Source organism: Astatotilapia calliptera, chromosome 17 (genome assembly GCF_900246225.1).
Source record: "Astatotilapia calliptera chromosome 17, fAstCal1.2, whole genome shotgun sequence".
In the NCBI taxonomy this organism is placed as follows: Eukaryota; Metazoa; Chordata; class Actinopteri; order Cichliformes; family Cichlidae; genus Astatotilapia; species Astatotilapia calliptera.
The window spans coordinates 7111071-7138662 of NC_039318.1; the positions used below are offsets into that span (position 1 = coordinate 7111071).

The window sequence follows — 27592 nt, forward strand, 5'->3', positions numbered from 1 at the left end:
AGGCTGCCTCCATCTTCAAAGCCCACACACACCCCCAACACAGACTGTTCACACTTCTCCCCTCACGACGAAGGTTTAGAAGGAGAAATCCAGAACATCTCGACTCATCAACTCCTTCTTCCCCACTGCTATCAGACTCTTGAACAGCTGACCTATTTTAACAGTAATAATAATTTTTTGCACATCAGGTCATCTTACTTATCAAACCAGCATATTAAGCTCACAGCTCTTTTGCACACACATCTGTCTACTTCAATTTTGTTGTCTCCATTTATTTATTCATACTATTTGTATTTATCTGTTCTAGTTCTATTTGTATATATTAACCAGCATCTGTGTGTGGAAAAAATTTCATTGTACAGAGAAATGCTTTTCTTTGTACACATGACAATACACACTTTGAATCCTTGAATCCTTTGAACATAAAATGTAAACATCAGATAAAACATTCATATATTAAAGAGATTAAATAAATCATTTTGTTTAAGTGATTATTAAAGAAACAATTTTTTTTTCACATTTGGACATCAGATACATCAGACACCCTCAAGCAGGTGACCCAGTTGGGTATCCAGGTAATCTGCTGTCCTCTGCAGATCCACTGCCACCTGCAGGATACTTCTGCTGCTTACTGGGCCTTGAGATGCCTAAAACCAGGGGTGTCAAACTCCAGGCCTCGAGGGCTGGTGTTGTGCAGGTTTTAGATCTCACCCAGGGTCAACACACCTGAATCAAATGATTAGTTCATTAACAGGCTTCTGGAGAACTTTAACACATTTTGGCTGTGTCCCAATTCAGGGTCTGCGTCCCAATTCAGGGTCTGCACGCTTGAAGTACGCATTTTAAGTGCAATTACGTCACCGCCACGCGACGACGGCTGTCCCAATTCGAAGTGTACTTCAAATGCATACTCCAAATGCGCCATCGATTTCCCCAAATATCAAGCGTGGTCCGGTGCACGCTTCGTGGTCCCATATATCCCACAATTCATAGCGCGGCGGTGGGTATGGATAATTTTGCCGCAAAACACGGCAGAAGGGTGCGGCCGAAGAGTGAAGTGTCAAAAGTAAGTACTGAATATGACGTCACTTATTTATGTGCGAATGTTTAATAATGACGAACATTAAAACATTACTGTTGGCCCCATGTCGGCAAAGTTGTGTGACATTAGCGATGTTTGTACTTTCAGCGTTAACTTGGTTTTAAAGCATATATATATATATATATATATATATATATATATATATATATATATATATATATATATATATATATATACATATATATATATATATATATGTATGCTAAGCAAGCCTACCGCAGACATGAGCGAGACAGATAAATATGAAGGCATGCCGGCTCGGACGTCGCCCGGATCAACAAGGTCCGCGTCAGGTGTTGAGGAACCAGGGCACCCTGACGAAAAGTGGGCTACTGGAACAAGAAGGCATCGGTGGGCAAGAGACGAAAACAGGGCGTTGTTGGAATGCTACTACGCAAGTAAACCCCGGCGGAAGGGGCTACATGAATAGGATGAGGGACCTATGGATTCTTCGATACCCAACAAATTCAAATTCAAATTCAAATTCAAATTCAAATTTTATTTGTCACGTACACAGTCATACACAGTACGATATGTAGTGAAATGCTTGGACAACTGCTCGTGACCTAAAGAGAACAAAAAAGGAAAAGGCTATGAATAAGATAGGAAATACAGTGGGGCAAAAAAGTATTTAGTCAGCCACCGATTGTGCAAGTTCCCCCACTTAAAATGATGACAGAGGTCAGTAATTTGCACCAGAGGTACACTTCAACTGTGAGAGACAGAATGTGAAAAAAAAAATCCATGAATTCACATGGTAGGATTTGTAAAGAATTTATTCGTAAATCAGGGTGGAAAATAAGTATTTGGTCAATAACAAAAATACAACTCAATACTTTGTAACATAACCTTTGTTGGCAATAACAGAGGTCAAACGTTTACTATAGGTCTTTACCAGGTTTGCACACACAGTAGCTGGTATTTTGGCCCATTCCTCCATGCAGATCTTCTCGAGAGCAGTGATGTTTTGGGGCTGTCGCCGAGCAACACGGACTTCCAACTCCCGCCACAGATTTTCTATGGGGTTGAGGTCTGGAGACTGGCTAGGCCACTCCAGGACTTTCAAATGCTTCTTACGGAGCCACTCCTTTGTTGCCCGGGCGGTGTGTTTTGGATCATTGTCATGTTGGAAGACCCAGCCTCGTTTCATCTTCAAAGTTCTCACTGATGGAAGGAGGTTTTGGCTCAAAATCTCACGATACATGGCCCCATTCATTCTGTCCTTAACACGGATCAGTCGTCCTGTCCCCTTGGCAGAAAAACAGCCCCATAGCATTATGTTTCCACCCCCATGCTTCACAGTAGGTATGGTGTTCTTGGGATGCAACTCGGTATTCTTCTTCCTCCAAACACGACGAGTTGAGTTTATACCAAAACATTCTACTTTGGTTTCATCTGACCACATGACATTCTCCCAATCCTCTGCTGTATCATCCATGTGCTCTCTGGCAAACTTCAGACGGGCTTGGACATGCACTGGCTTCAGCAGCGGAACACGTCTGGCACTGCGGGATTTGATTCCCTGCCGTTGTAGTGTGTTACTGATGGTGACCTTTGTTACTTTGGTCCCAGCTCTCTGCAGGTCATTCACCAGGTCCCCCCGTGTGGTTCTGGGATCTTTGCTCACCATTCTCATGATCATTTTGACCCCACGGGATGAGATCTTGCGTGGAGCCCCAGATCGAGGGAGATTATCAGTGGTCTTGTATGTCTTCCATTTTCTGATGATTGCTCCCACAGTTGATTTTTTCACACCAAGCTGCTTGCCTATTGTAGATTCACTCTTCCCAGTCTGGTGCAGGTCTACAATACTTTTCCTGGTGTCCTTCGAAAGCTCTTTGGTCTTGGCCATGGCGGAGTTTGGAGTCTGACTGTTTGAGGCTGTGGACAGGTGTCTTTTATACAGATGATGAGTTCAAACAGGTGCCATTCATACAGGTAACGAGTGGGGGACAGAAAAGCTTCTTACAGGAGACGTTACAGGTCTGTGAGAGCCAGAGATTTTCCTTGTTTGAGGTGACCAAATACTTATTTTCCACCCTAATTTACGAATAAATTCTTTACAAATCCTACCATGTGAATTCATGGATTTTTTTTTCACATTCTGTCTCTCACAGTTGAAGTGTACCTCTGGTGCAAATTACTGACCTCTGTCATCATTTTAAGTGGGGGAACTTGCACAATCGGTGGCTGACTAAATACTTTTTTGCCCCACTGTAAATATGAAAAATTAAAAAGGGTAAATTTAACTAGGAAGGAATAAAATATAAATTAAGGTTAAAAATGAAATAACTGTACAACACAAATTAGAATGAAGGGTAAATTTAACTGGGAAGAATAAGATAAATATATAAATTAAAGTTGAAAATAAAATAACTGTACAACAAAATACACAATACACAATATAGAACTATATAAGAATGTATGAAGAAATCTAAATATAAATAAATATATACACAATAACAGCAGCTGTACAAGTATTAACCGGAAATGAAGAATATAGTGACCAGTGTTGTGCAAAACCAAAGTCCAGAAAGTCCAGTGTGTGTGTAAGAACCATATGTGTGGGTCAGTACTGTGTGGTGGTGTGATTGAGAGACCGTATCGCCTGCGGGAAGAAGCTCCTCCTCAGTCTCTCTGTGTTGGTCTTCAGGGAGCGGAATCGCTTTCCTGACCTCAACAGAGAGAACAGTCTGTTGTTGGGATGGCTGAGGTCCTTCACGATCTTCCTGGCCTTGGTCCAGCACCGCCTGCTGTAGATTGAGTGCAGGTCAGGGAGCTCGGAGCGGATGGTGCGCTCAGCTGACCGCACAACCCTCTGTAGAGCTCGTCTGTCCTGCATGGTGCTGTTCCCGAACCAGGTTAAGATGTTTCCCGCCAGGATGCTCTCTATGGTGCACGAGTAAAAGTTCCTGAGCACCTTGGAGGGCAGTTGGAAGTCTCTCAAGCGTCTGAGGTGGTAGAGACGCTGTCGGGCCTTTTTCACCACGGTGTTGATGTGACAGGACCATGACAGGTCCTGCGTGATGTGAACTCCGAGGTATTTGAAGCTGTCCACTCTCTCCACTGGGCACTCGTTGATGACGGGGGTCTGGTAGTTCCTCTCCTGCTTAGTGCTGAAGTCCACTATCAGCTCCTTTGTCTTACTGACGTTTAGAAGGAGGTTGTTCCTCTGGCACCAGTTCTCCAGATTCCTAATCTCCTTCAGGTAGGCCGTCTCGTTGTTATCAGAGATCAGGCCCACCACGACGGTGACGTCAGCAAACTTGATGATGGCGGTGGAGCTGGTAGTGGCCACACAGTCATATGTGTACAAAGAGTACAGCAGGGGGCTCAGAACACACCCCTGGGGGGCTCCAGTGCTGAGAGTGGTGGAGGCTGAGACATGTCCGCCCATCCTTACTGCCTGTGGTCTGCCAGTTAGGAAGTTGGAGATCCACTGACACATAGATGAGCTGAACATCCACAATGACGGCGAAACAACTAGTAGCTCAGTGTTCCAACATTCGAAAGAAAGGACTGCTCTCACAGCTAGAGATTGACGAGGTACAACACAAATGCTATGGCAAGGAGGAGTCAGGACGCCAGGTCAGGGGGGCGATATCATCACCCCCACCCGAGATTGGGTACATAGCCCCAAGTGCGATAGGAGAAGGATCGTTGAGTGCGAGAGGAACTGACCTGAAAAATAGGATCATGGCCAAGCTTGAAACCTGGATCCCCCGTAGCCGGTTACCAAGATTACGTGAAGTACCCTCAGAAGGTCTGCTAGATGATGTTAATGCAGCACTACGGGCAATACCTACAACCACGATTACCGACACTAACAAGCTGATCTACAATACGGCAGCAGTGATCAGTGAGATGCTTGGCTACAAGTTGAACAGCGACAAGGGGCAGTACCCTCCATGCAGAAGGAGGCTAGAGGGCAAGATCAAAGTAGCACGGAGGGAGGTTAGCCAACTAACGGAGTTGCAGAAAGGTGCGACAAATAAGGTGCCTAAGAAATACAGCAAGCTGTCCATATCTGAGGCCTTGGAAACTGCCAAGCAAAGACTCACAGCCTTGGCCAGTCGCTTGAGGAGGTACACCAGAGAGATAGAAGGCAGGAGAATAAACCAGCTGTTCTCCACAGAACCAGCAAAGGTGTACTCTCAGTGGCAAGGGAACAATAAGAGAACAGCACCACCAAGGCTGGAGACGGAGCAATACTGGAAGAGCATATGGGAGAAGGATGCAACCCATAACGGCAATGCTCAGTGGCTAGAGGATCTGAGGGCAGACCACAGCGACCTCCCTGAACAGGGTCCAGTAACCATCACAGTGGCAGATATCCAAGAAAGGGTCTCCAGTATAAAGAGTTGGACAGCACCAGGGCCCGACATGGTTCACGCCTACTGGCTGAAGAAGCTGACTGCACTCCACGAGCGTCTGGCAGCACAAATGAACCAGCTGCTAGTTAACGAGAGACACCCGGAATGGCTAACTGAAGGCCGGACGGTCCTGATCCCCAAGGACCCCAAGAAGGGACCGGTCCCCTCCAACTACCGACCAATAACCTGCCATATATATATATATATATAGAGAGAGAGCGAGAGAGAGAGAGAGAGAGAGAGAGAGATATGGATAGATAGATATATCTCATAATAATCTGACAATACTATAATATTGGCCATATTATATTTACATTACCACATTGAGATGATTTTAGTCTCATGAACAATATTAGCTAATTGTTATTTACTAACGAATCTTAAATGACTGTTCAGCACAGAAATAAAGCCCAACAATCATGTTTTACAGTCCCGTGGTCTCAGCCTCAGATACTCAACTAATCAAAGTGATGTCATGACAAAAATTAATGACCAAAAAAACATTTTTTTCTCCTTCATTTATGTCAAACAAAGCTGTATGAAACGTTTCTCGTGGTTAGTATCGTGGTTGCTAGGCAACCTGAACAGCGCGACAAAGACTAGACCGTCCCATTTCACAAGCCTCTCACTTCCGCACTTCTCGTACTTATAGTACGCACCGTACGTAGTACGCGTAGTGCGCGTACTTCAAGCGTGCAGACCCTGAATTGGGACACAGCCGTTGAGGAGGTAATTTAGCCATTTAAATCAGCTTTCTTGGATCAAGGACACATCTAAAACCGGCAGGACACCGGCCCTGGAGGCCTGGATTCGACAACTGTGCCTAAAACAGAATGGGCTGCAATATTGGGGGCCCTGGGTTGCTGACCCAGTGCTTTGTGTTTAATTATAATTTTAAATCATTGTTATTCATGGTTTTAGTTCTTTTGAGGTTATTTTTGTTTTTCTAGTTTCAGTCAATGTGCCTTACCAGTATCCGTGTTACTACTCTGTGCTGTTTCTCCTGTCCCATGGTTCATCCCTCTGTTTAGTATCAAGTCTGTACGTCTGTGCCTGTCGTCCTGTTTTATTTTGGTAGTCTGTGTCCTATGTTAATGTGTCGGGTTTTGCTTCCCTTGTCTCGTTAGCCCTGATTTGTCCCAGCTTTATTTCTCTCCTGTCTCCCATTCCCTGATTGCTCCTTCTGTGTATTTAAACCCTGTGTTTTTCGTGGTCTGTGTTGTGATCTCCCTTGTTCTGTACTGTGTGCTCTGTCTGCCAAGCCTGTTTAGTTTATTTGTAGTTTCAGTTTAGTTCGTTTTTGTGTCTAGCAATAAAGCTGTTTTTGAGTGCATCTTTGCCTGCCGTGAGTCTGCACTATGGATCCACCATTCCTGCCTGCACACAGCCTTCACTTGACATGCAAACCCTCTGCATATGACGTTACGGGCCAAGACCTTGCTCAAAATCCCACACTTTGGTAATGCATTCATCTCCTATCTCTGTGTACTTTATTGTCCTTTTAAAACATTGTATGGGGGTGTATTACATCAAGTTTTATTTAAAGAACAGCAAATTGAGATCAAATGTTGGGGATATTTTGTAGATGTCTTTACTTTATCCTTGATTTGATAATGATGAATACTTTATTGATCCCTGTGGGGAAATTCCTCCCTGCATTTAATCCATTCACTCAGTGAAGCAGTGGGCAGCCACCAATCTAGCGCCAAGCAATGTGTATGGATGGTACCTTGCTCAGGGTGGCATTTCATTGAACCGTTCGAATTCCCGACCATGGGGCCACCACTCTACCTACTGAGCTATCCCTGCCTCCCCTATTTACCTGCAATAGCTCAAGAACTGTTTCAGCCAAAATCTGTATTTTTTTCGTAAACGAAAAGAAAAAAACTGATTTAAAAAAAAGCAAAAAAAAAAACCCATTAGAATTTCTGTTAAAGACCAGCTTTTGAATTGATAGTTAAACAATGCAGTGGAAGGAGAGTTACAAGAGAAATGGTAACATAACAGAGAGACTTGGAGTCTAACAGCTGTCATTAATCAGGGAGGTTTATCACAGAGGTGGGACCAAGTCATTGTTTTGCAAGTCTCAAGTAAGTCTCAAGTCTTTATCCTCAAGTCTCAAGTCAAGTCTCAAGTAATGTCAGGCAAGTCACAGTCGAGTCTCAAGTCACTGGTGTAAAAGTCCAAGTAAAGTCACAAGTCTGAAATTTTGAATTTCAAGTCCTTTCGAGTCTTTAAAAAAAAACGAAAAAATAATGTTGCAGTTATGCTAAATGTAAATATTAGACCATGTAATTTTTAAATCTGTGTTTTTCTCAACACATGACAAAATAGTGAACTTAGAAAATATACACAAATTGTGAAATTGCACCTCTTTAAAATGCAGCTCAATTAAACCTAGCTCCAAGAATAATTTTCACCGACAGTTCTGAGATAAGCTGCATGTTATTCTTGGATGCGCTTGTAGGACCGGCTTTAAAATCGCATGACAAAAATATCATACACATTAAAAAAAACTGCATCACCAACGTAGCCTGGACAACATTTGCTAGTTAGATGAAGTCAGCTATCTCATCGTAGCATATTTATATGCATATTTATAATCATACGGTTCTTGGAGTGAGTGCACACACTCATGAAGTTTAGTAACTTCAGGTCACTGCAACAAGCCCAGGTACAGTTTACCGACGGATGGGTACAGGACCTTGAAATGCACCGTGTAGAACGAAAGACCATCGTACATATCATAAGTTTACCAGTCTCACAAATCGTTGTCATAAACACACATTCATTAACCATTTATTAATATAACCTTTGAGCTCAACGGTAATTAATTAGTAGTGGAAATAATTTCTGGTACGCGTTACAGAAATGTAGCAGTGACAATAATACTGTATGCTGTAATCGTACTGGGCAATTAGTGATACAAAACAACTGTTTTATCCTGTGAATAAAAGTATATGTTTTTGTCAATGCACCATAATAACAGAAGCGAAACACAATATTGTGTCAGGACAATTCACTATTTATGCACAATAAACAAAGGAGCATAGCGCGACAATTTCTGTTCAGCGCCAGACTTGCTTGTAACCTATATCACCAATTATGTTATGAAAATGACGCATTAACTACTACAGCAGACTGACCTTTGTGTAAATGCTTGGAGCAGACTAACCTGTGAGCTGGAGTGTTCTGGGACGTTATATTTGGTCTTTGAATGGCTGCGATCCAGGCCATCCGTCGCCTCTTTGTTACTTCGGAAACATGGCTCGAACAATTTCTCTTCAACGACGTAATCCGATAACAACCGATTTCTCTACCTGTCGGCTTCCCGTGGCTGTCATGTGACCGGCTATTGCAGTTAATAATACAACAGCTTCTTGCCATTTTTTGTGTTTCTTTTTATCGCTGTATAACTGATTTCAATTAAAAGCCTGCGTGCGCTAGTACCTCTTGCCACGAGTTCCCAGAATCCTTTGTGGTTCTACCCCAGAATGACATCACATTTTCAATCTCTATATAATATGCATGTTACATTTTATATTTGGGGTGAAATATCAAGTCTTTTCAAGTAAACCGGTTCAAGTCCAATTCAAGTCCCAGGTCATTGGTGTAAAAGTCCAAGTCAAGTCACAAGTCTTACAACATTTTTTCAAGTCAAGTCTAAAGTCATAAAATTAATGACTCGAGTCTGACTCGAGTCCAAGTCATGTGACTCGAGTCCACACCTCTGGTTTATCATGTGTCTGTGGCTAACAAAGCTTTAGCATACAGTGAGCCTTTGTGTAAGTCACTCTACACAGTGAATCACACAGCCACACCTGTGTGACCTCTGCTCCATCCTACCTGCCTACGCATACTGTTTATTAAAAATAATAATAATTAGCCATTGCAGGTGATACAAAAAGTTGTACTGTGACATAAAGACAAAAGTAAGAGCTTCATTTAGTTTCACTGGAGTCAATACAGTACACACAGACAGCTTTCAGAAAGGCACGTTTTTTGTGAGGTAAACTTCACATTTAACGCTTTGCAACTTCAAACCCCCTCTATCTGGAATCCTGAAAACCAAACTTAAATAAATATTTACACTAAAAAAGAGTGGTAGTTTTCACATCTGAGTAAGTAGTACTATGTACTTAATGAATCTTTACTTATATGCTGTATACCACATATTTGGACTGTAATTAGTGATTACAGGACGTTATTTAAATATAGTAAATGCAGTTAATGTACTGAATGTACCGTCCACTACTGAATCTGCACACCAGAGAAAGTAAAATAACCACATCATCAGCAAAGGTTACTAAAGGTCAATTACATTGGTAGTTGCCTCAAAGCACTTTATATTGCAAGGTAACGACCCTACAATAATACAGAGAAATCCCCAACAATCACACAAGCCCCTTTGATCAAGTACTTGCAACAGTGGGAGGGAAAAACTCCCATTTACCAGGAAGAAACCTGCGGCAGGACCAGGCTCAGAGGGTGCAGCCATCTGGTCTGACCAGTTGGGAGCGAGGGGAGGAAGATAGGACATTGGACACAATGTGTAGGAGAGCCAGCGATTCAAAATGCCTAATGATAGGGAGTGAAAAGAGGTGAATGAGCTTTGTCAAAATGGCAAGTTTTAAGGCAAATCTTAAAGAGAGAGGTGTCTGTCTTCTGAATTCAAACTGGGAGCTGGTTCCATAGAAGAGGGGCCTGAAAGCTGAAGATTCTTCCATCCATAGGAGTTATTGTTCCTGTGTATTCACAGTACAATACAGAATTGACCACACTACCAAATTGTGCAAACTCAAAGTTAAGACACGTTAAAACATGATTCACTTTCCAGCAGACCAACCACACCCATTCTGGATAGATACCAATTAAAATACTCATTTAAAGGTCTACTTAATCCGCAGCTAGCTGTACCATGAACGTTTTCTTTAACATGTCTTTATTTATTTTTTATACCTACGATAAAGATAATGGCAATCCCACAAAAGTACTACTGATTCATCACTTCTCTGGGAAATATTGTCACCATTCCCAGAAAGCCCCTCTGACATCAGGGTGTGAACAGGATAAAGGTTTAAAGTTCGTGGAGGTTGTTTAAACTCTTTTTCATTCTCAATGAAATGAGCATAATTAAGAAATATATTTAGATTTCTCCTTCTTCTTCTGGCCACAAGCAATTTAAAGCTATTTCATCATTCTACATGTCTTGATAGTAATATAACAGTAAAACAGGGAAACTTAACCTTTTACTTGTTGTCATTGAATATAATTTACAAGTACCCACACTTACTGGTTTAAGCTACAAATTTATACTTGTATTTCATTTTAATGTGCTTTCTATCTTACATTCCCACACATTTACACACTGATTAACACATCAAGAGTAACTCAAGGTTCAATATCTTTCCCAAGGATACTTTGGTACACAGACTGGAACAGCCACAGATTGGAGCATCAACCTCCAGATTAGTAAATGACTTGTTTTGGCTGTAGCATTATAGTTTGCCCTTATTTTATAAAATACTCTCTTGTGCTGCCAGTTCACCTAGTCCATATTTGTGATTAGTAACACCTTCCCTCTCACATGAATGTGCTCATAACTGGAATGGGTAAGCCTGACTTTATGACCACCAGCTCGTGATTGCTTAGCCTGAATGATGTAAGCGTACAAGTGAAAAAAGATAAGGAAAAGATATTGTGAAATATCCTGGATAGTGGTAAGAGCCATGGGTCCTACTCACATTCTTCCCATATTAGCTAGTTGAAATTAAGCTTCATTAAGCATGAATGTTTTTCCCCAATCGGGACAAAAGACTGGTTATTGCGTCCTGTCTGATTCCCAGTGTTTCTATGATGCAGATGGAGATTTTCAAGGATAATTCTGATACTAAAATATTGTGAAATAACATTGTATTCTCCACCAAGCTGAAAATCTACCTCGCAGTGTATATAAGACTAAACCAGGGGTGTCAGACTCTTTTTACATCGTTGGCCATATACAGCCCACTTTGATCTTAGTGGGCCAGACCAGTAAAAGTGTCCTTTCTGTTACTGTACAGAAGTTTATTTCCACATTTAATCCTGGCGATATCCTAATATAAGAAAAGGGTGCAATTAAATCTGTATGTTGTTTTGTACTTGACAGAGAAATGCTGCAGCACTAAATGAAAGAAATCTGCATGATTCGTTGGTTTTAAATTGTAAGAAATAAATGTGTAAAACTGCAGAAAAAGTTCTGGTAGCTCATTGTCCAGACTGCCCTGTGAGTTTTTTCTTCTTTTACCTATAGTTGCAATAATCACGCAGTAATTTCTATAATAGAAAGAAAAACAGAAACTTCGTCCAATGGGCCTGATTGGATTGTTTGTTTGCCTGATTCTGGTTTAGACTATAGTTTGAAGACATTACACAGATTTACATTAAAAAAAGTGAACTCTGCTTTGTCAGCAAGTGTTACGCTAGTTGCCACTCAGGTAGATCGGTGGGGTTTTGTCTTGGTAAGCTCACCACGTAATCTTTGAACAGTATAAAAAAAACCCCATATATTAAATAAACACACGTGAAAAAACTGGATGGGAGTTTTGTGTGGTGCCGACAGCACAGTGTGGTGTTCTACAGGTTGTACAAACACGTCCACAGCTCTGTCCAACTGCATTTTTGTTTCTTCCTCAGTATAATACCGTGTTTTGTCACCGTCAGTGACTTATCGCCCATTCACGCGTTCCACCCACCCACACTGAAGCCTGTCCTGTCACACCACGCTGTGCGCTCTGTATAAATGAGCAGCGGTCAGCCTGCGGATCCCCTCACCGTTTCTAGGATATTTTGGGGACATTTTGCCTTCCTTTACGTTTTGCTTTCACTTTCCCTGTTTTTGTGCGAGCAAACCGTACTTCAGCCGCAGGAACATCCGGTAATGTAAAAACAACTTCTGCTTTCGTAACAACGCACATCGAGCGACGAGCTGTATTTGAGATGCGTATTTACGCCTGCTAAAGTTGACGTGTGACGGTTTAAATCCCGGTAACTTGCCTTATACTTTTATCCCGCGTTTTACATTCAGCTGCTTTTTGAATTTGCTCTATGTTTCTGTAGTGACGGTTTAGGGTGTTTAAAATGTAAAGGTTCATATGCATTGCGGATTGTGTTACATGACAAAATGCGTATAGTGCATTATTTATTTTTAGTTTTGTTGCACTTTACAGGAAAACCGTACGTCGTCAGCCATGTCCGCCGTCAGCAGCTCAAACACAGTCTTTGCCTTGGAGCTGTTCCGCACTCTGAGCCAGGCAAACTCTGCCGGGAACATCTTTATCTCTCCTCTGAGCATCAGCTCAGCCCTGGCCATGGTCTACCTGGGAGCTAAAGGAGACACTGCAGCTCAGATGGCTCAGGTCAGCTCACTGTCACTTGTTCCCTGCACTGCATTTTTGCACAACTTTTAGTAGTCCTAAATAAAGTAGTGATACATTATGAGAGTTTAAAAAAAAAAAAAAAAAAAAAAATATATATATATATATATATATATAGCTTGTGACTTTTGCACTTAGTCTATCAGTATTGGCCCAAATACCCGCCTAACCATAAACTGAAAGGTGTGTCCTGGGAGAGGCACTGAAACAGCATCTGGACTTTGACCTCAATAAACGCCTCTCAACAAGATATCTATTGTTTGCTTAAAAAACAGAACACTGTAAAAGAAAAACTAGCAGGTGAACATTAATTTCAGTTTAAAAAAACAGTTTGGTTTTGACAGCTTTAATCCATAGTTATAAATCCTCGCTTGTCCTTTACATAGAATAATGACTTTTATACTGGGAGAGTTTCATCTAATACAGTTTAATCTCCAGTGTGACAGGCAGCAGGCTAATGAATGAATGATATTAGTATCAGTTTCACAATTTGGATTAGAAACCTCAATTTAAAAAAAAAACTGCAAAGAAGATGATTAACTTCCAGATAAGACTAATGTGTGTAACAACAGCACAAACAAATCATGGGTTATTTTTAGAGACTCTTTCTGCATTGAAGTACTCCCCGAATAGAATGGAGTACATGGATACAAATCTTGAAAGATTGATGTACATATTTGTGTACGTCAATCACCAAGGGCCATTAGCGTGCTGCCTGCTGTAACCCATAATTTCCTTTGGGATTAATAAAGTATTCTGATTCTGATGTCGCATTAAAATAGATAGAAGCTTCAAAAGTGCCTTACTCAGTGGTTAACCCTCTCAAGGCAGGCGTTGCAGATTTGCAACAGTTAAAAGCTAACAATCTGATTACCCCACATACATATTTTATGAGGGTTTTTTTTACTCAGAAATACCACTGCAGGTATTCTTTTGTGCATTAGCAACAAAAACTTAATTTGAGCCTGAGAGGGTAAAATGGGTCAGTGTTTTTTGTTTATCTATGTTTTTATTTATTTATTTGGCCATAACTGTGGAATGAGAGCAGATCTGCATAAGTTGTGGTTGTGGTACTTCACCATCTAGCTAGCAATACTGGAAAGGAGCAAGCATAAAGGGAGTGATGTTTTTTGAGTGGCAGGTAGTCTTAAAGGCAAGGTTTCTATCAGCTCAATAAATATCAGCAAGCACACAAACTGTTTGTGTGGAGTTTGTCTCACAGTGTGTTGTTACCTAAAGGTCCAGCTGCTGAATTTCACAGAGGGAGAACAGAAAGAGAGCTAGCTGTTTTGTTTTGATGATATTGTGCTGCTAATCAAACTGAGGTAGACGACCTGTGTTATTTAAAGACTACATTACAATGCTCTGCAGTTTAGTGCAGGATAAACAGGTTAGATTGCAGTACAGCATTAACTGAATTCCTCCTTCATTCCAGTTTTTTACTGTCTAGTATAAAGACAACATAAACAGTGTACTGCCAGTGTAGAGGATGGAAGTCAGCCAGCACAACTTCTGCTGACATGTTGTTGAATTTGGTTGTGTAAATCCACAACGAGCAGTAAACCTCAGAGCAACAGGAGCCCAGATCAGCTGATCACAGCTCGTACATTAAGAAAATCTAAAACTCACAATAGAAATTATTGCGAGTTGAGATTCTTTCCCCCACGCTGAGCTAATGTGACCGATTTTAGGGTTCCCTCATCTTTCTGTATCCCAGTTTTCTCATTCTTCTTTCAAAAGTCTTGTTTCTGTTTTTATTTTGGTTAAATAAAATGTTTTTTCAAGGTGCACCATGTGAACGTTAATTTTTATCACTTGGTTGAAGGCTGAGCGCAGGGTGTCCTTCCAAGACTGCTCCGGCAGAAACTCTTCCAGGAGTGAATAACTCAAGCCGGCAGCGCCACACGACCCCGCATCACCACTTAGCGCAGCACAGACGCTGCAGGTTATTATACCCCGGCCAATCTGTCCCCAGAATTAAGGGATGTGTCAGCTGTGGGTTAACTCCAGCCTTTACTCTATGTGTTTTGCCCTTGTATTTAATTTGCAGCTGCACTATGGGATGTTCATGTATGTCCCCATGCACACAGCTAAGCTCCACCCACTCTGCCTCCAACAATTCCCTGGTTCGAATCAGTGTTTGGTGAACCAGGGTCTGCGTGCAGCCCATGTCCACCAAGGCCTGGTGTATACCCCCTTGACACCTTACTGGTACGCTGTATACCCCTCTCAGATCAAGGAGAGGGTGTGTAGCCACCAGGACCTGTGGAGAAAAAGCAGAGGCAAGCAGGTTAATGCCTCTCGCAGCTCCGTGGCGGTGGGCCATGGTGGTGAAGAACTCCTCCAGCCAATGGGACGCTTCCGCTGTGGCCCAAAAGACCTCCAGGAAGGCATGGGGGCCATCTCCCTTTCCCGTATGGTAGTGGGACACAGCTGGGAGCGGCAGATGTGTCGGCAAATAGCCAGCCCGAGCGACCTGATGCTCGACTATATTCAGATGCTCGACTGGTCCTACAGCTGTTCCAACTGGCGGTGAAACACTGAAGCATTCTCCCGCTGCATAGCTGCAAGCTAGGCCATTTCCCGGGCCTGCCCCGGCAAAGGTGTTGAACGTTTATAGGTGTTTTTTTGACATGGGTTTTTTTTTTACCTACTTCGTTCACGCAGCTTTTCAGATGCCTTCTCCTTTCAGCACTCCACATGGCTTCCTACTCCGGTCCCAGCAACATCCTTAAAAGGAGAGACATGATTTGATGATGGTCAGGTGTGTGAGTCAGCCTCTCCTGACACCACATCCTGAACCCACTGCTCCACCCCTCCCCTGCAGCTAAACCACAAAAATTTAGCTGCAATAAGAATTTTTGGAAACTGGGACAGTGGTCAAGCACATGAATAATAAAGTCTAGCATAACACATCATAATAGCCTCCTATAGACATGAAAAATAAATATTAAATATATTAACAGCATATAACAGTTTCACAATAAGGCTTATTATTAAACCTGATGCTGAAAGAATAAAGTTGTCCAGTTTCTACCTTTGGACCATAAATTGTTACATTAGGGTCGCTCAGGCTCAGTGTCACATCCTTTCAGTCTTTGTCTTCAATGCCACACAGGCCCTCTCATTCAGCTCAGGTGAAGGCGTCCATGCAGACTTCCAGAAACTGAACGCTGACATCAACTCACCGTCTGCATCCTACATCCTGAAACTAGCCAACCGTCTTTATGGAGAAAACACTGCCCACTTCCTCCCAGTGAGTGTCCACATCAATGATTCTCTTCATAAAGTTCTTCATTACAAAGACTGGATTAATAAACAGATGTCTGCTCTCTGCAGGACTTCCTTGAAGCCACACAGAAGTACTACCAGGCAGACCTGAAGACTGTGGACTTCATCGGAGCTCCAGAGGCGTGCAGAGCAGAGATCAACAGCTGGGTCGAGCAGCAGACAGAAAGTGAGAATGTGCATCTTCCACAGCCTGAACAGCAGGGAATCATTTTAGCATCCTCTGTGGATTATAATGAAATATTGTTGTTTCTGTATTTCCTTTCAGATAAGATAAAAGACCTTCTGAAGCCAGGAACAGTACGCTCAAATACCAGACTGGCTCTGGTCAATGCTATCTACTTCAAGGGCAACTGGAGGAACCCATTTGATGAGGCAAACACCAAAGAGATGCCCTTTAAAGTCAAACAGGTAAAAATTAAATGTAATCCTGTTTTAAGTATGGGGACATACAGTTTAAACAGAGAAAGCAATTTAACTCAAGTAAGATGGATTTCTTGTGTTTGCTGTTTGTCAGAATGAGACCGTACCAGTCCAGATGATGTACCAGATGAAGAAGCTTCCCTACAACTACATTCATGACCATGGTCTGCAGATCCTGGAGTTGCCCTACGTGAATGAGGAGCTCAGCATGTTTGTTCTTCTGCCTGCAGAGTCCTCAGACGGCTCAGACCCTCTGCTGAAGGTAAAGAACTTAGTAATAAATACCTATAAAGAAAAGTCAGCGTTTTGCTTTATTATCAAAGTTTTATGACTATAGAGTAGCTCTCAGGTGATGTTTACAATGTTAAAATTAAACAACAAAGATGCCATAAAATGTATTAACTGTGTTCCAGCTGGAGAAGGAGCTAACACAGGAGAGGCTGAATGAATGGACCGACAGGAAAAACATGGATGTTGATTCAGAAGTTGTCGTTCACCTGCCAAAGTTCAAGCTGGAGGAAGACTACGAGCTGAATGATCCTCTGGCTAAACTGGGTATGAAGAACGTGTTCTGTGCAGGAAGCGCTGACCTGTCTGGCATGAACGGTGAAGGGGGGCTCTTCCTGTCTACGGTGGCCCACAAGGCCTTTGTGGAGGTGAACGAGGAGGGCACAGAGGCCGCTGCAGCCACAGCTGGAATGGTAGCATTCTGCATGTTGAGGGAGGAACACTTCAGAGCAGATCACCCCTTCCTCTTCTTTATCAGACACAATAAGACCAAGTCCATCCTGTTCTTTGGCAGATTCTCATCTCCTCAGTAGAGGAAAAGGATGGTTCAAATTAAAATAAAACATCTTAAAAACAGTATAAATGAAGCCTTTATTTTGTGATGTTGACTTAATTAAGAAATTGTATTTTGCTTTATTCGTGAATAAAGTTTGATTATTTTACATTAAGTCATTCTTAATTACGTTGGGTTTTTGTGGGGGGGGGGGGGGGGGGGGGTTAATATTGGAAACAGTGGCTGTAGAAATGAATGTAGAAATTAAGGCTTTTAATCGGTCCAGTCTTTTATTAGTTTATTTTGAACAGAATGGTATTGTGGCACAGATTGCATCGACACAGCTTCTCAGTTGCACACAGTTCTTTATTTATAAAAACACTGATGCACTCTGCTTCTCAAACAAGTCACAAGTCTGGCTCTTGTTTTACTTTTTTTACTACAAGAATACTATATAATACACTAAAGATCAGTATGGGATTAAAACTACTTGTAAAGTGAACAGAATTGTCTGTGTTGTCCCTTAGACCAGAAAACCTTTTTCATATTTTTGTTGCTCACAGCATTTCTGCTGAAAATCATAAACCTTATGACTTTCTAGTCACCCATTTTTGTCCCTAAAAGCCCATTTGTTTTTGCTACTCTTAATAACAAGCTGCCAACAAGCCAACTCCCTCTGGCCTTTTGGATCTTGGTTTCAAACCTTCCATCACATATAAAGCAGTCATTGCGCTTTGTATTCTGAATCTTATAGCAAAGTATCTCCAGGGCTAAAGACTAATGGGATAATGTTGCAGTGACATATAAGGTTTATTGGTTTCTGAGGCTGGTAGTGGCAATCTTATCTCAAGACCTCACAGTAGAGCACTTCACTTCCAGACTGCAGGCTTACTTGTGGTTCCTAGAGTAGCGGTTTTTGATACGGGCGACACGGGCGGTTGCTCGGGGCGGCATCGTGGTGGGGGCGGCATCACGGGCATCGGCAAAAAAAAAAAAAAAGAATGCTCGTACTCATGCTGCCCCGACGTCAGCCAGCGCATACTGGGAATGGCATAGCCACCGATCGGTTTTCTATCGCCCATTTCCTGGGAGTAAGGGAGCCCTTCGTCTGCGAGGTGCGCCTGCTGCTTGCGGCGCAGAGAGGAGAGGGCGGGGCGGCGGGGGATTCTCTGACCGGCTGGAGCAGCATCTAAAAACCAACTCGCAAAATAAAACAAAATAAAAACAAACCAACAAACACGAAAACAGCAGACATTATGATACAGACTTAGAAAGTGAGCGCGAGAGCCCTCGGTCAAAGTAAACTTTATTGTCATCTCCGCTACATACAGAGCAATATATAGAGAGACGAGACGACGAGGCTCCAGTTACAGCAGTGCAAGTAAACAAACAATATATATAATAAGAGTAAGAAAATAAATATACACTTTAGGACTCGGGGTAAAGGGATCAATAACAATTTAAAATTTACAGTTTGATGATTTAAAGTCTCACACACAACCCGTCAAAAGGGGAGGGGGCCCTGCTGCTTCCAAATAGAGCGTATTTCATTTATAATGTTGTAAATCCAAGCCCATGATTTGAATCCTGGGTTGTGTGAAATTTCAGAAATGCACCCTAGACAAAGTAAATCTGTGAACTAAGGTTTAGGTGTGTTAGGACATGTTGTGGTGATCCATGGATTGAGGGATGGGTGTTCATACTGGAGTACAAAATTAAAACCAATGGAAGATGGACAAGAAAAGTTCAAAGCCATCAGGTGCTCAGTTTAGAAAAAAAGAGAAAAGAAGAGGAAGAGAAACGAGCAAAAGATACAGGTAAGCAGATGTGTCATTGGATAATGGCAGGTCATCCTGAAACAATCAGAATACTTTATTAATCCCTAAGGAAATTATGTGTGTTACATTTGCTGCAAGAAGAAATGGTAAAAATAGTAACAGTAACAGACTAAACTCCAAACAATACATTATGTTACAGATTTTAATATTAATTAGTCAATTGTCAATTGTTGATTTGTCCTGTTCTCATTGTATGACGAATTATGATGGCTGTTTGGTAGCCGTTTGCATACTAGGCATACTCTCTCTCTCTTCATATGTGTGTGTGTGTGTACAACAGCTTTATGTTAATGTACAATCCTTAATATGTTTTGTCTGTGTGTGTGTGTGTGTGGGGGGGGGGGGGGGGGGGCAGAGGGAGTGTTCGCCCAGGGCACCAAACAGGCTAGGACCGCCACTGGGTTCCTAGGATATTTAAAAGTAGAATCGGGGGCAGAGCCTCCTGCTTCCAGGCTCCTCCTCTCCAGCTTCTAACTTGGATTCAGCAGACAGACACCCAGGTTTAAAACAGGGGTGTCAAACTCAATTGCATAGGGGGCCAAAACTCAAGGCACACTTTATGTTGCAGGCCAAACAAGATAAACATTTTTTAAACACACTAAAACAATGTTGTTGTTTTTTAACATAAATATGAATAAAAACAGACAGGAATATTATTCCAGAATAAATAAACTTAAAAAAATAAACTTTAACTTTAAATATTTTGCTCTCCATAAAAATATATCCTGTCACAATTATGCAAATTAGAAATATGAACATGCTGCCAAAAACCACAGAAAAAATAAATGAAAGCATACACAAGGTTGGAGCCGCATGTAGACGGAGCAAAGTCCGCTGACTTGGTTCAACATTACTTGGCAACAGGGAAAGTGAGGCAGCTTGCACTGGTGCATTTGTGACAGTTTCACTTGAAATGCCTTCACCGCATCATACATGCCATGTCCATGAACTGACAGATTTCCTTGCTGAGCTCAAAAACTCTATTGAGAGCTTTTCCCCAACTCAGCCAACAGACCTCAGTATGATAAGGAATGTCGGCAAACTCTGAATCTATTTCCCACATAAAAGACTGAAATTGAAGGTGATTTAAACTTTTAGCCCAGATAAAATTTACGGTTTGCGTTACGGTGATCATTACATGCTCCATCATTTTTAGGACTGTACCACAGCGTTTCCTGGTGTGTGATGCAGTGATATGCTGTTAACTCACCGGTACAGTTCTCCTCCTGCATCTTTACTAGATCCTACATCCAATGGCGTGTCCAGCGGGGTGGCCTGGGGGGGCACAGGCCACCCCCCCAACCAGACTGGCCACCCCAGGTGCCACCCCAAAGGCAAAATAATAAAATTCAATCAAATATCAAATGTCCGATTATGTTTTCACGGTGACGCTCAGATATCCGAGTGTAAGTGAATGCAGCATCGGCTTCTGCGCTATGTGCATCACGTTAGCAAAGGTAGGAGAGCCAAGCACGAAAGACGTCACTGCAGGAAACAATTTTTCGGTGAAAGAAAATGAGGACAGAATAAATGTCCCGGTAAGTAATATCAAGTTTGTTGAGTTTAGTAAACTTCGGTGAAATTAGAATACCAAGGAAAAAATAACACTTAAAGAATTATTGCAGCCGTCGAATATTTCAGACAGTATGCTACAGAGGGCAGCTAACATTAGAGTTATGAGTTATAAGATATAATCTAAGTCGTAACATTGCTGTATGGAGCTGCAGATTTGGTTGCAGGTTAACATAGCTGGACTGGCCATCGGGCATACCGGGCATATCCCCAGTGACTTATTTTTTATTTTTTTTTGTAATGGCATGAACAATGAGAGGTGGTGGATTGGCCAGATGCAGGTCGATGTGTAGAAATAACTCCGTTGTTTGGTGGTGGCTATGACGGGGCTTCCACAGAGGTCAGCAGGTGGATGAGGGAAGGGGAGGCAGGAGGAGAGCCCCGAAGCAGCCACCAGTCCGAGTGTCAGGTGAACTGAACTTCAGGTAAGAAGTTATGACCTGCAGTCTATCTGGGTCAGATATAAACTAAGTTTAGGTGGAGTTTATTTTCATGTTGCTGACTTTTTACTGTCAGTTGCAATAACTCGTACTGCGTTTTAGCCAGCTGGGTGGGTGCTATGATGTTACTGATAGTGAACTTTATTTTATTCATAAGGTTAGTAGAGTTGCCAACGGCTCCTTAAAAAAATGGAATGGTCCCTCATTCAGAGAAAATATTACACGTTTGGTATTGAGCTGAGAAGAGACGCAGTTTGTCCCGAACTTTAGCTAGAATGGAAAAAAGACACAAAGCTGGATTTATTCTGTCTTTATGCTGCACAGCTGCCTCTTCTTCTCTCATTCTCTCCCCTGCCTCTCCTGTTGCTACTTCAATCATGAAACTGATCAATGATCAGCTGATCGGCTTTTCTCTCTTGTTTATTTATTGCCCACTTTGCACCAGAAAGAGGAAACCAGCGGATGTCGCGCTAAACAACAGCAGCACGTTTAAGCTTGATCAGCTGTTGTTAGAATGTATTTAATATTAATTTCTAGTATCAGCTGTTGTTTGCTGGAGCCACAGCTGTAAAGCTGCTGGTCATGATATCGGTTTGGATATGTGGTGAGAGGGAAACATGAAGGTGAAACCAGGAGATGTCCTTACTGAACCATCAGAGCTGAACAGGTGATGGAGAAACAGGTTTACCTTTTAGGTCACATGAATGAGTTGAAGGGAAGTTATGAACTGTTTCTGAGAGACAAATAACACCAGGATCCTTTTTTTATGTAGCTGACAGCTGGTAACTGTGCAGGGGCGGGTCTAGGAAAGTTTTGCCAGGGGGCATGTAGGGCATTAACAGGGAAAGGTGGGCACAAAGAAATACTTTTCTTTCTTATTCTCATTTAAAATACCTAGTTTTTATTAAATAATTATCTAAATCTTACAACCAAAGTTTTTATCTGACGTAAAATGTATAGAAATCATACATATACCAACAAGACTGTACATCACTGTCACAACAGGGTTTGTTTTCAGTCAAAGTCTTTATGGCTTTAATACCTGGTGGGCCGGTCTGTAGTAAAAATGCCCAATTTTTTTGTCCCAGTCCAGCCCTGCAGGTTATACTGGCAGTGTCACCATGCCAGCTGACTGTATTTTATCATCAGCCAGTGTTGTTCTTGATCAATATTACTAAAGTTTACCATAAGGCAGCATAGAAAGTATTTACTTGCTTTCAGGTTTTATTCAAATGTTAGTCTTTTCATTTGTTTCCCCACTTTTTTCCTGTTTCAAAATCAAACACCAGTTTGTGAGAAGATTATCTTCTTTTTTTAATAAAGTTTTACATTGGCTAATTTGTCAATTGTATGTTAAAAATGTTCGTATTTTAATATTCAAAAATGTTTTTGCCCAAAACATATGTGCACTATATGTCAGTAAAAATACTATGTAAATATTGATGTCCTTGACTGCTGAGTAAACACTGACAAAGCACTGATTGTATCTCTTGTACTTTATCAACGCAGTATCTAAAAACTTTGCACCGTAGTGGTTAAAATCTCATTCTAATAAGAGTTAAAAGTGCATTTGGTTATTAGGTTTATAGGATTATTGAATTATGGTTAAGGGTTGGTAGAATTTTTTTTTTAAACATTATCTGCCAATTAAATCTGCCACCCTTCTCCAAATCTGTGCCCCTACCTGGCCCCCCCAACAAAAATTTTCTAGACACGCCACTGCCTACATCCTGCACAACACCAGCTCGATCTGTTGTCCCAGGGCAGTTTCATGTCGGTTACACTTTGACATACGTTTCAAAAAAAAAAAAAAGTATTTTCCTGTCGTTGTCCCGTGCATCGATTTAGTTTCTAATATTTACACTCCACGGATGAAGATGGTCAGCTGTGCAATGTCCATCATGTCTGTACTTTCATCCACAGCAAGAGAGTATGCAATGAAGTTTTTGCTTCTTTCACACAACTGTGTTCTTAAATCAGGCTCACATTTGCCAAAATCTGCGTTTTGTCTGGACACAAGACGTCGCACACCTTCATCATGCAGCTCTTCAGAGTGGTACTGGGCTGATTTGGCTATCTAACAAGGGACTGCAGTTAGACTCGTGTCTCAACATTTAAATGAGGTAGTCCGCTGGATTTGTCTTCGTTTTAGTAGCTTGTAGTCTCATATAAGTGAGCAGAGAGTCGTTGCTGACAAGTTTCTGAAACGGGCTGCACCGTGTCCGGTGTCTTAGGTTCAGTGGGTGGGGCAGCTCCGGTTGTTTCTGTCTGTATGCGCTCTCCTAAAAAAGTCACTTTTTCTCTATGCTTTAATCTAAAGTCTCTTGTTGTGTTTCCGGTATGTAATGATGTAGCAGTTTAAACGGTTGTTTGCATGTTACAGGAAAACACCATCAGCCATGTCCGCCGTCAGCAGCTCAAACACAGCCTTTGTCTTGGAGCTGTTCGGCACTCTGAACCAGACAGACCCTGCTGGAAACATCCTTGTTTCCCCTCTGAGCAAGGATGGACCACGGCCAGGGCTACCTGGGAGCTAAAGGAGATGGCTCAGGTCAGCTCACTGCACAGGCACCACGCCATCAGTTGATCTCCTAGCATGATGCCTGTGCAACTTCAAGACCTCGTTGCATTTTAAAAGCAGTCAGTCTGACCTGTTTTCACAAAACGTCTTGTCAGATGTGGCCGTCTGTGTTTTTCCATATAGAAAAAAAAACATTTCTGTTTTTTTGTCTCTATAAAAAACACACATTGCTGCTGTCTATAGATAAACTGCATAATCTCTCACCCTCAGTAAGTTTATGAATAAATAAAATTCACCTTTTGGTATTTAGTTAAACGTGTTTCAAAAGCTTGTGGGAAACAAGCTATTTGCCAGAGGTCAATGGGTCAGTGTTTTTTGTTTATTTATGTTTTTATTTATTTAATTGGCTACAACTGTGGCATGAATGCAGATCTCCATAAGTTGTGGTTCACCATCTAGCTAGCTGACAGGGGATTTCTAAAAATCTTTAAAAACAGGAAGTGGTTTAGTAGCTGAATAAGTTCATCACAAAAGTATTTAGGTGAAAAGTCACATAGACATGTAGATTGCTTAGTAAACAGAAAAAGCACATTTCATGAAGCTGGTCAAATTATATAAAAACAAAAATCCCTTGACACTAGTGTTGTGTTTACAAGGTTCTATAATAAGGGAGGAAAATTAGTACATGCTGTTACCCTGTCAGACCAGGGGTGTCGCTAATGAGGCTGGGTAAGAGAAAGAGGAGAAGAAGAAAGTAGAGAGCGAGAACAAGATGGAGCTCCGCTGTAAAGCCTAAAATAAAGTGTTGAACCCAGACGTCCCCTCCGCTGCCTGATTACACACCCAACAACTAGCAATACTGGAAAGGAGCAAGCATGAGTCTCACAGTGTGTTGCAGCTAAAGGTCAAGCTGCTGAATTTCACAGAGGGAGAAAAGAAACAGCTAGCTGTTTTGTTTTGTTTTGATGACATTGTGAAACATGCTGCTAATCAAAACGAGGTAGACGAACTGTGTTATTTAAAGACTGCATTACATTACAATGCTCTGCAGTTTAGTGCAGGATAAACAGGTTAGACATGTCTGACTAGTGCACAGTGGCTGTGGTGCAGAGTATAACAGAGATGAATGTATAGCACTTTACTAGTCCCTAAGGACCCCAAAGCGCTTTACACATCCAGTCATCCACCCATTGGTGATGGCAAGCTACATTGTAGCCACAGCCATCCTGGGGCGCACTGACAGAGGCGAGGCTGCCGGACACTGGCGCCACCAGTAGGCGGCAGTAAAGTGTCTTGCCCAAGGACACAACAACTGAGACTGTCCAAGCCGGGGCTCGAACCGGCAACCTTCCGATTATAAGGCGAACTCCCAACTCTTGAGCCATGATCGCCTGAATTTGAAGCTCAGCTGATGATGCTTGAATTTAGTAACTGAAGAAGAAGAAGAATCCTTTAATTGTCCAACAAGGGAAAATTTGGATGTAACAGCAGCAAGAAAGACACATATACAAACAAACAGCACACAAGCCACAGAACAGAAACATACACAATTTTTACATATTTATATCAAGGACAATGGTTACCAAAAGCAGAGTACTGTACCATTATTAAATTCAATAAAATTAAATACAGATAAGAGGCAAACCCTGGTTATAGTGTGAATCGGTTGATAAAATAGTACAAGTTACTGCACTGATGTAAACATCTATGTTTGTTGGGAGCAGTTCTGATTGTACAGTCTGACAGCTGATTTAAAATCTCTCCGATTCACAAGGTCCTGATTTAATCCCCGATCCAGAGAAATTTATCAGTACTGAGACTTGCGAGACTTCATCAGAGGTGTGAGCATCACAGCAGATGCCTTTGTGTCAAAGTAACCGAGGATAAAACACATTTCTGCGGTATTGAACAGCGGAAATGAGGCTTACTTGTCGGAGGACATTTGTGTGGGGGGGGGGCAGCGTAACAAGCAAACAAATAATCGGAAAACAGACATTTGAGATGGGAAACTGTTCTTGAAGTACTGAGAGACAGAGCTGTGCAGGAAGTGTGAAGTTTATCGTGGTGGAAGAAAAACAGCAAAAGTAAGAGGGAATTAATGACGATGTTTATCAAATGTGAAGCGCAGTTTGGATCTTATTTTGCTGCTGGTTCAAGTGAATTTTGGTCAGAGTGACAAAACCTGCAGCTTCAGAATCTGTGAGCCATCGGCTTTCAGCCCTGACGGCGTGTCCGTGTACGTGTTGTTGGGTGAGAAAGCCGACATCTCAGTTTCTGATGCGTCGGGTCTGTGCTTGGTGTTTACGTCTTTGTGTGGAATCCGTTTATTTGCTCTCATTTGCTGTTTCAGCTGTTTGGTGGTTGTTGAAATGAAAGATTTAACCTGAGATTCTGGCATTTCTGGCAAAATATATTTATATTTAAAAATCGATTCATATTTAATGAATTAATATCCATTATTCAAGCTAAAATTGATTTTAATCGATAAATCGATAATTGAAACCCAGCCCTCTCCTCAACATGTCTTGAAGTTCTCCAGAGGTAATGAACTAATCATTTGATTCAGGTGTGCTGACCCCGGGTGACATCTAAAACCTGCAGGAGACCTGCCCTTGAAGCCCGGAGGTCCCCACCTCTGGTCTAGTATAAAGACAACATAAACAGTGTACTGCCAGTGCAGAGGGTGGAATCCATCAGGACAACTTCTGCTAACATCTTGTTGAATTGTGTAAATTCACAAAGAGCAGTAAACCTCAGAGCAGTAGTAGCTCAGATCAGCTGATCACAGCCTGTATGTTAAGAAAATCTAAAACTCACAATAGAAATTGTTATGAGTTGTGATTCTTTTCCCCACATTGAGCCACTGTGACCGATTTTAGGGTTCCCTCATCTTTCTGCATCCCACTTTGTCTCTGAGTAGGGAATGGGACAAAGTCACACTCTACAATGTAGGCAGCATAAAAACAAAGGTATTTTTTCCCATATTTTATTTTATTCATCTTCTACTTAACTGATTCAAGCTGAGGACATTTCTTAGAATTAAGATAAAGTTTGTTCCCTTCTTCTAATATTATTTTATTTGTACACTCAATAAACACTTCCATCAAAGCCTCAATAGGCAAGTTGTAGTAACAGTTTTTAAAGGATATTTCCTTTAAAAAAATGTAGTTAGTTTTCCATTACTAATGTCATTTCAGTTAATTTAAGATTTTATTTCAAAAGTCTCGTTTCTATTTTTATTTTGGTTAACTAAGATGTTTTGGTGCTAAACCCTGATATATTGCCAGTGCCAAGCAAATGCTTTACACTTGCAGCTTTTCTGTAAGAACCACTGCAAAACATGCAGTGGTTCTGAACCTTAACTCTATGGATGTGCAAATAACATATATCAAACTGGCTTTAGTAGCAAAAGAAGTAGATCTTCCACATGTTCATCCCATGTTAGTGTATTGTTAGTGTGTTGAAAACAAACCATTATTTAAGATTGTAACCAGAATAAGGACCCATCCACACTATAGACTATATGCATTAATACATACAGAAATACATGAAGTCTGGGTATACAAGTCTGGACTAAGTCTTCTTTCAGAAAGACCGCAGGAGTTGGGTTAACTGTCTTTAACTAAGTTCCACAGAAGAATTGTTTACATCAGAGATCTTTCCGGGCTCAATCCAAATTTGGTGCAGCCATACTTGAACTTATTGTTATGGAATATACAGTAGGTGTGACTTATGAGCATGATTTTCTGAAAACAGAAACAGGCAATATCATAATTAGTAGAGTCACAATCACATCTACTCATCACCGCAATATCTCAGTGTCCACAAGGGGTCACTGT

General features: G+C 41.6%; 1 protein-coding gene across 2 annotated transcripts; it reads left to right on the top strand.

Moving 5' to 3' along the window:
* Positions 1–12224: 12224 nt before the first annotated feature.
* LOC113009719 (leukocyte elastase inhibitor-like) lies at positions 12225–17466 on the top strand. 2 transcript variants are annotated; one of them, XM_026148196.1, is made up of 7 exons: positions 12225–12391; positions 12684–12872; positions 16009–16146; positions 16230–16347; positions 16447–16589; positions 16696–16863; positions 17015–17466. In XM_026148196.1, the coding sequence occupies exons 1-7, from the start codon at positions 12257–12259 to the stop codon at positions 17420–17422; spliced, it is 1299 nt and encodes a 432-aa protein (XP_026003981.1). In that variant the 5' UTR covers positions 12225–12256; the 3' UTR covers positions 17423–17466. The 2 variants fall into 2 exon arrangements, with proteins under 2 accessions (XP_026003981.1, XP_026003982.1); XM_026148197.1 differs by lacking the exon at positions 12225–12391 and adding an exon at positions 12436–12501.
* Positions 17467–27592: the final 10126 nt, after the last annotated feature.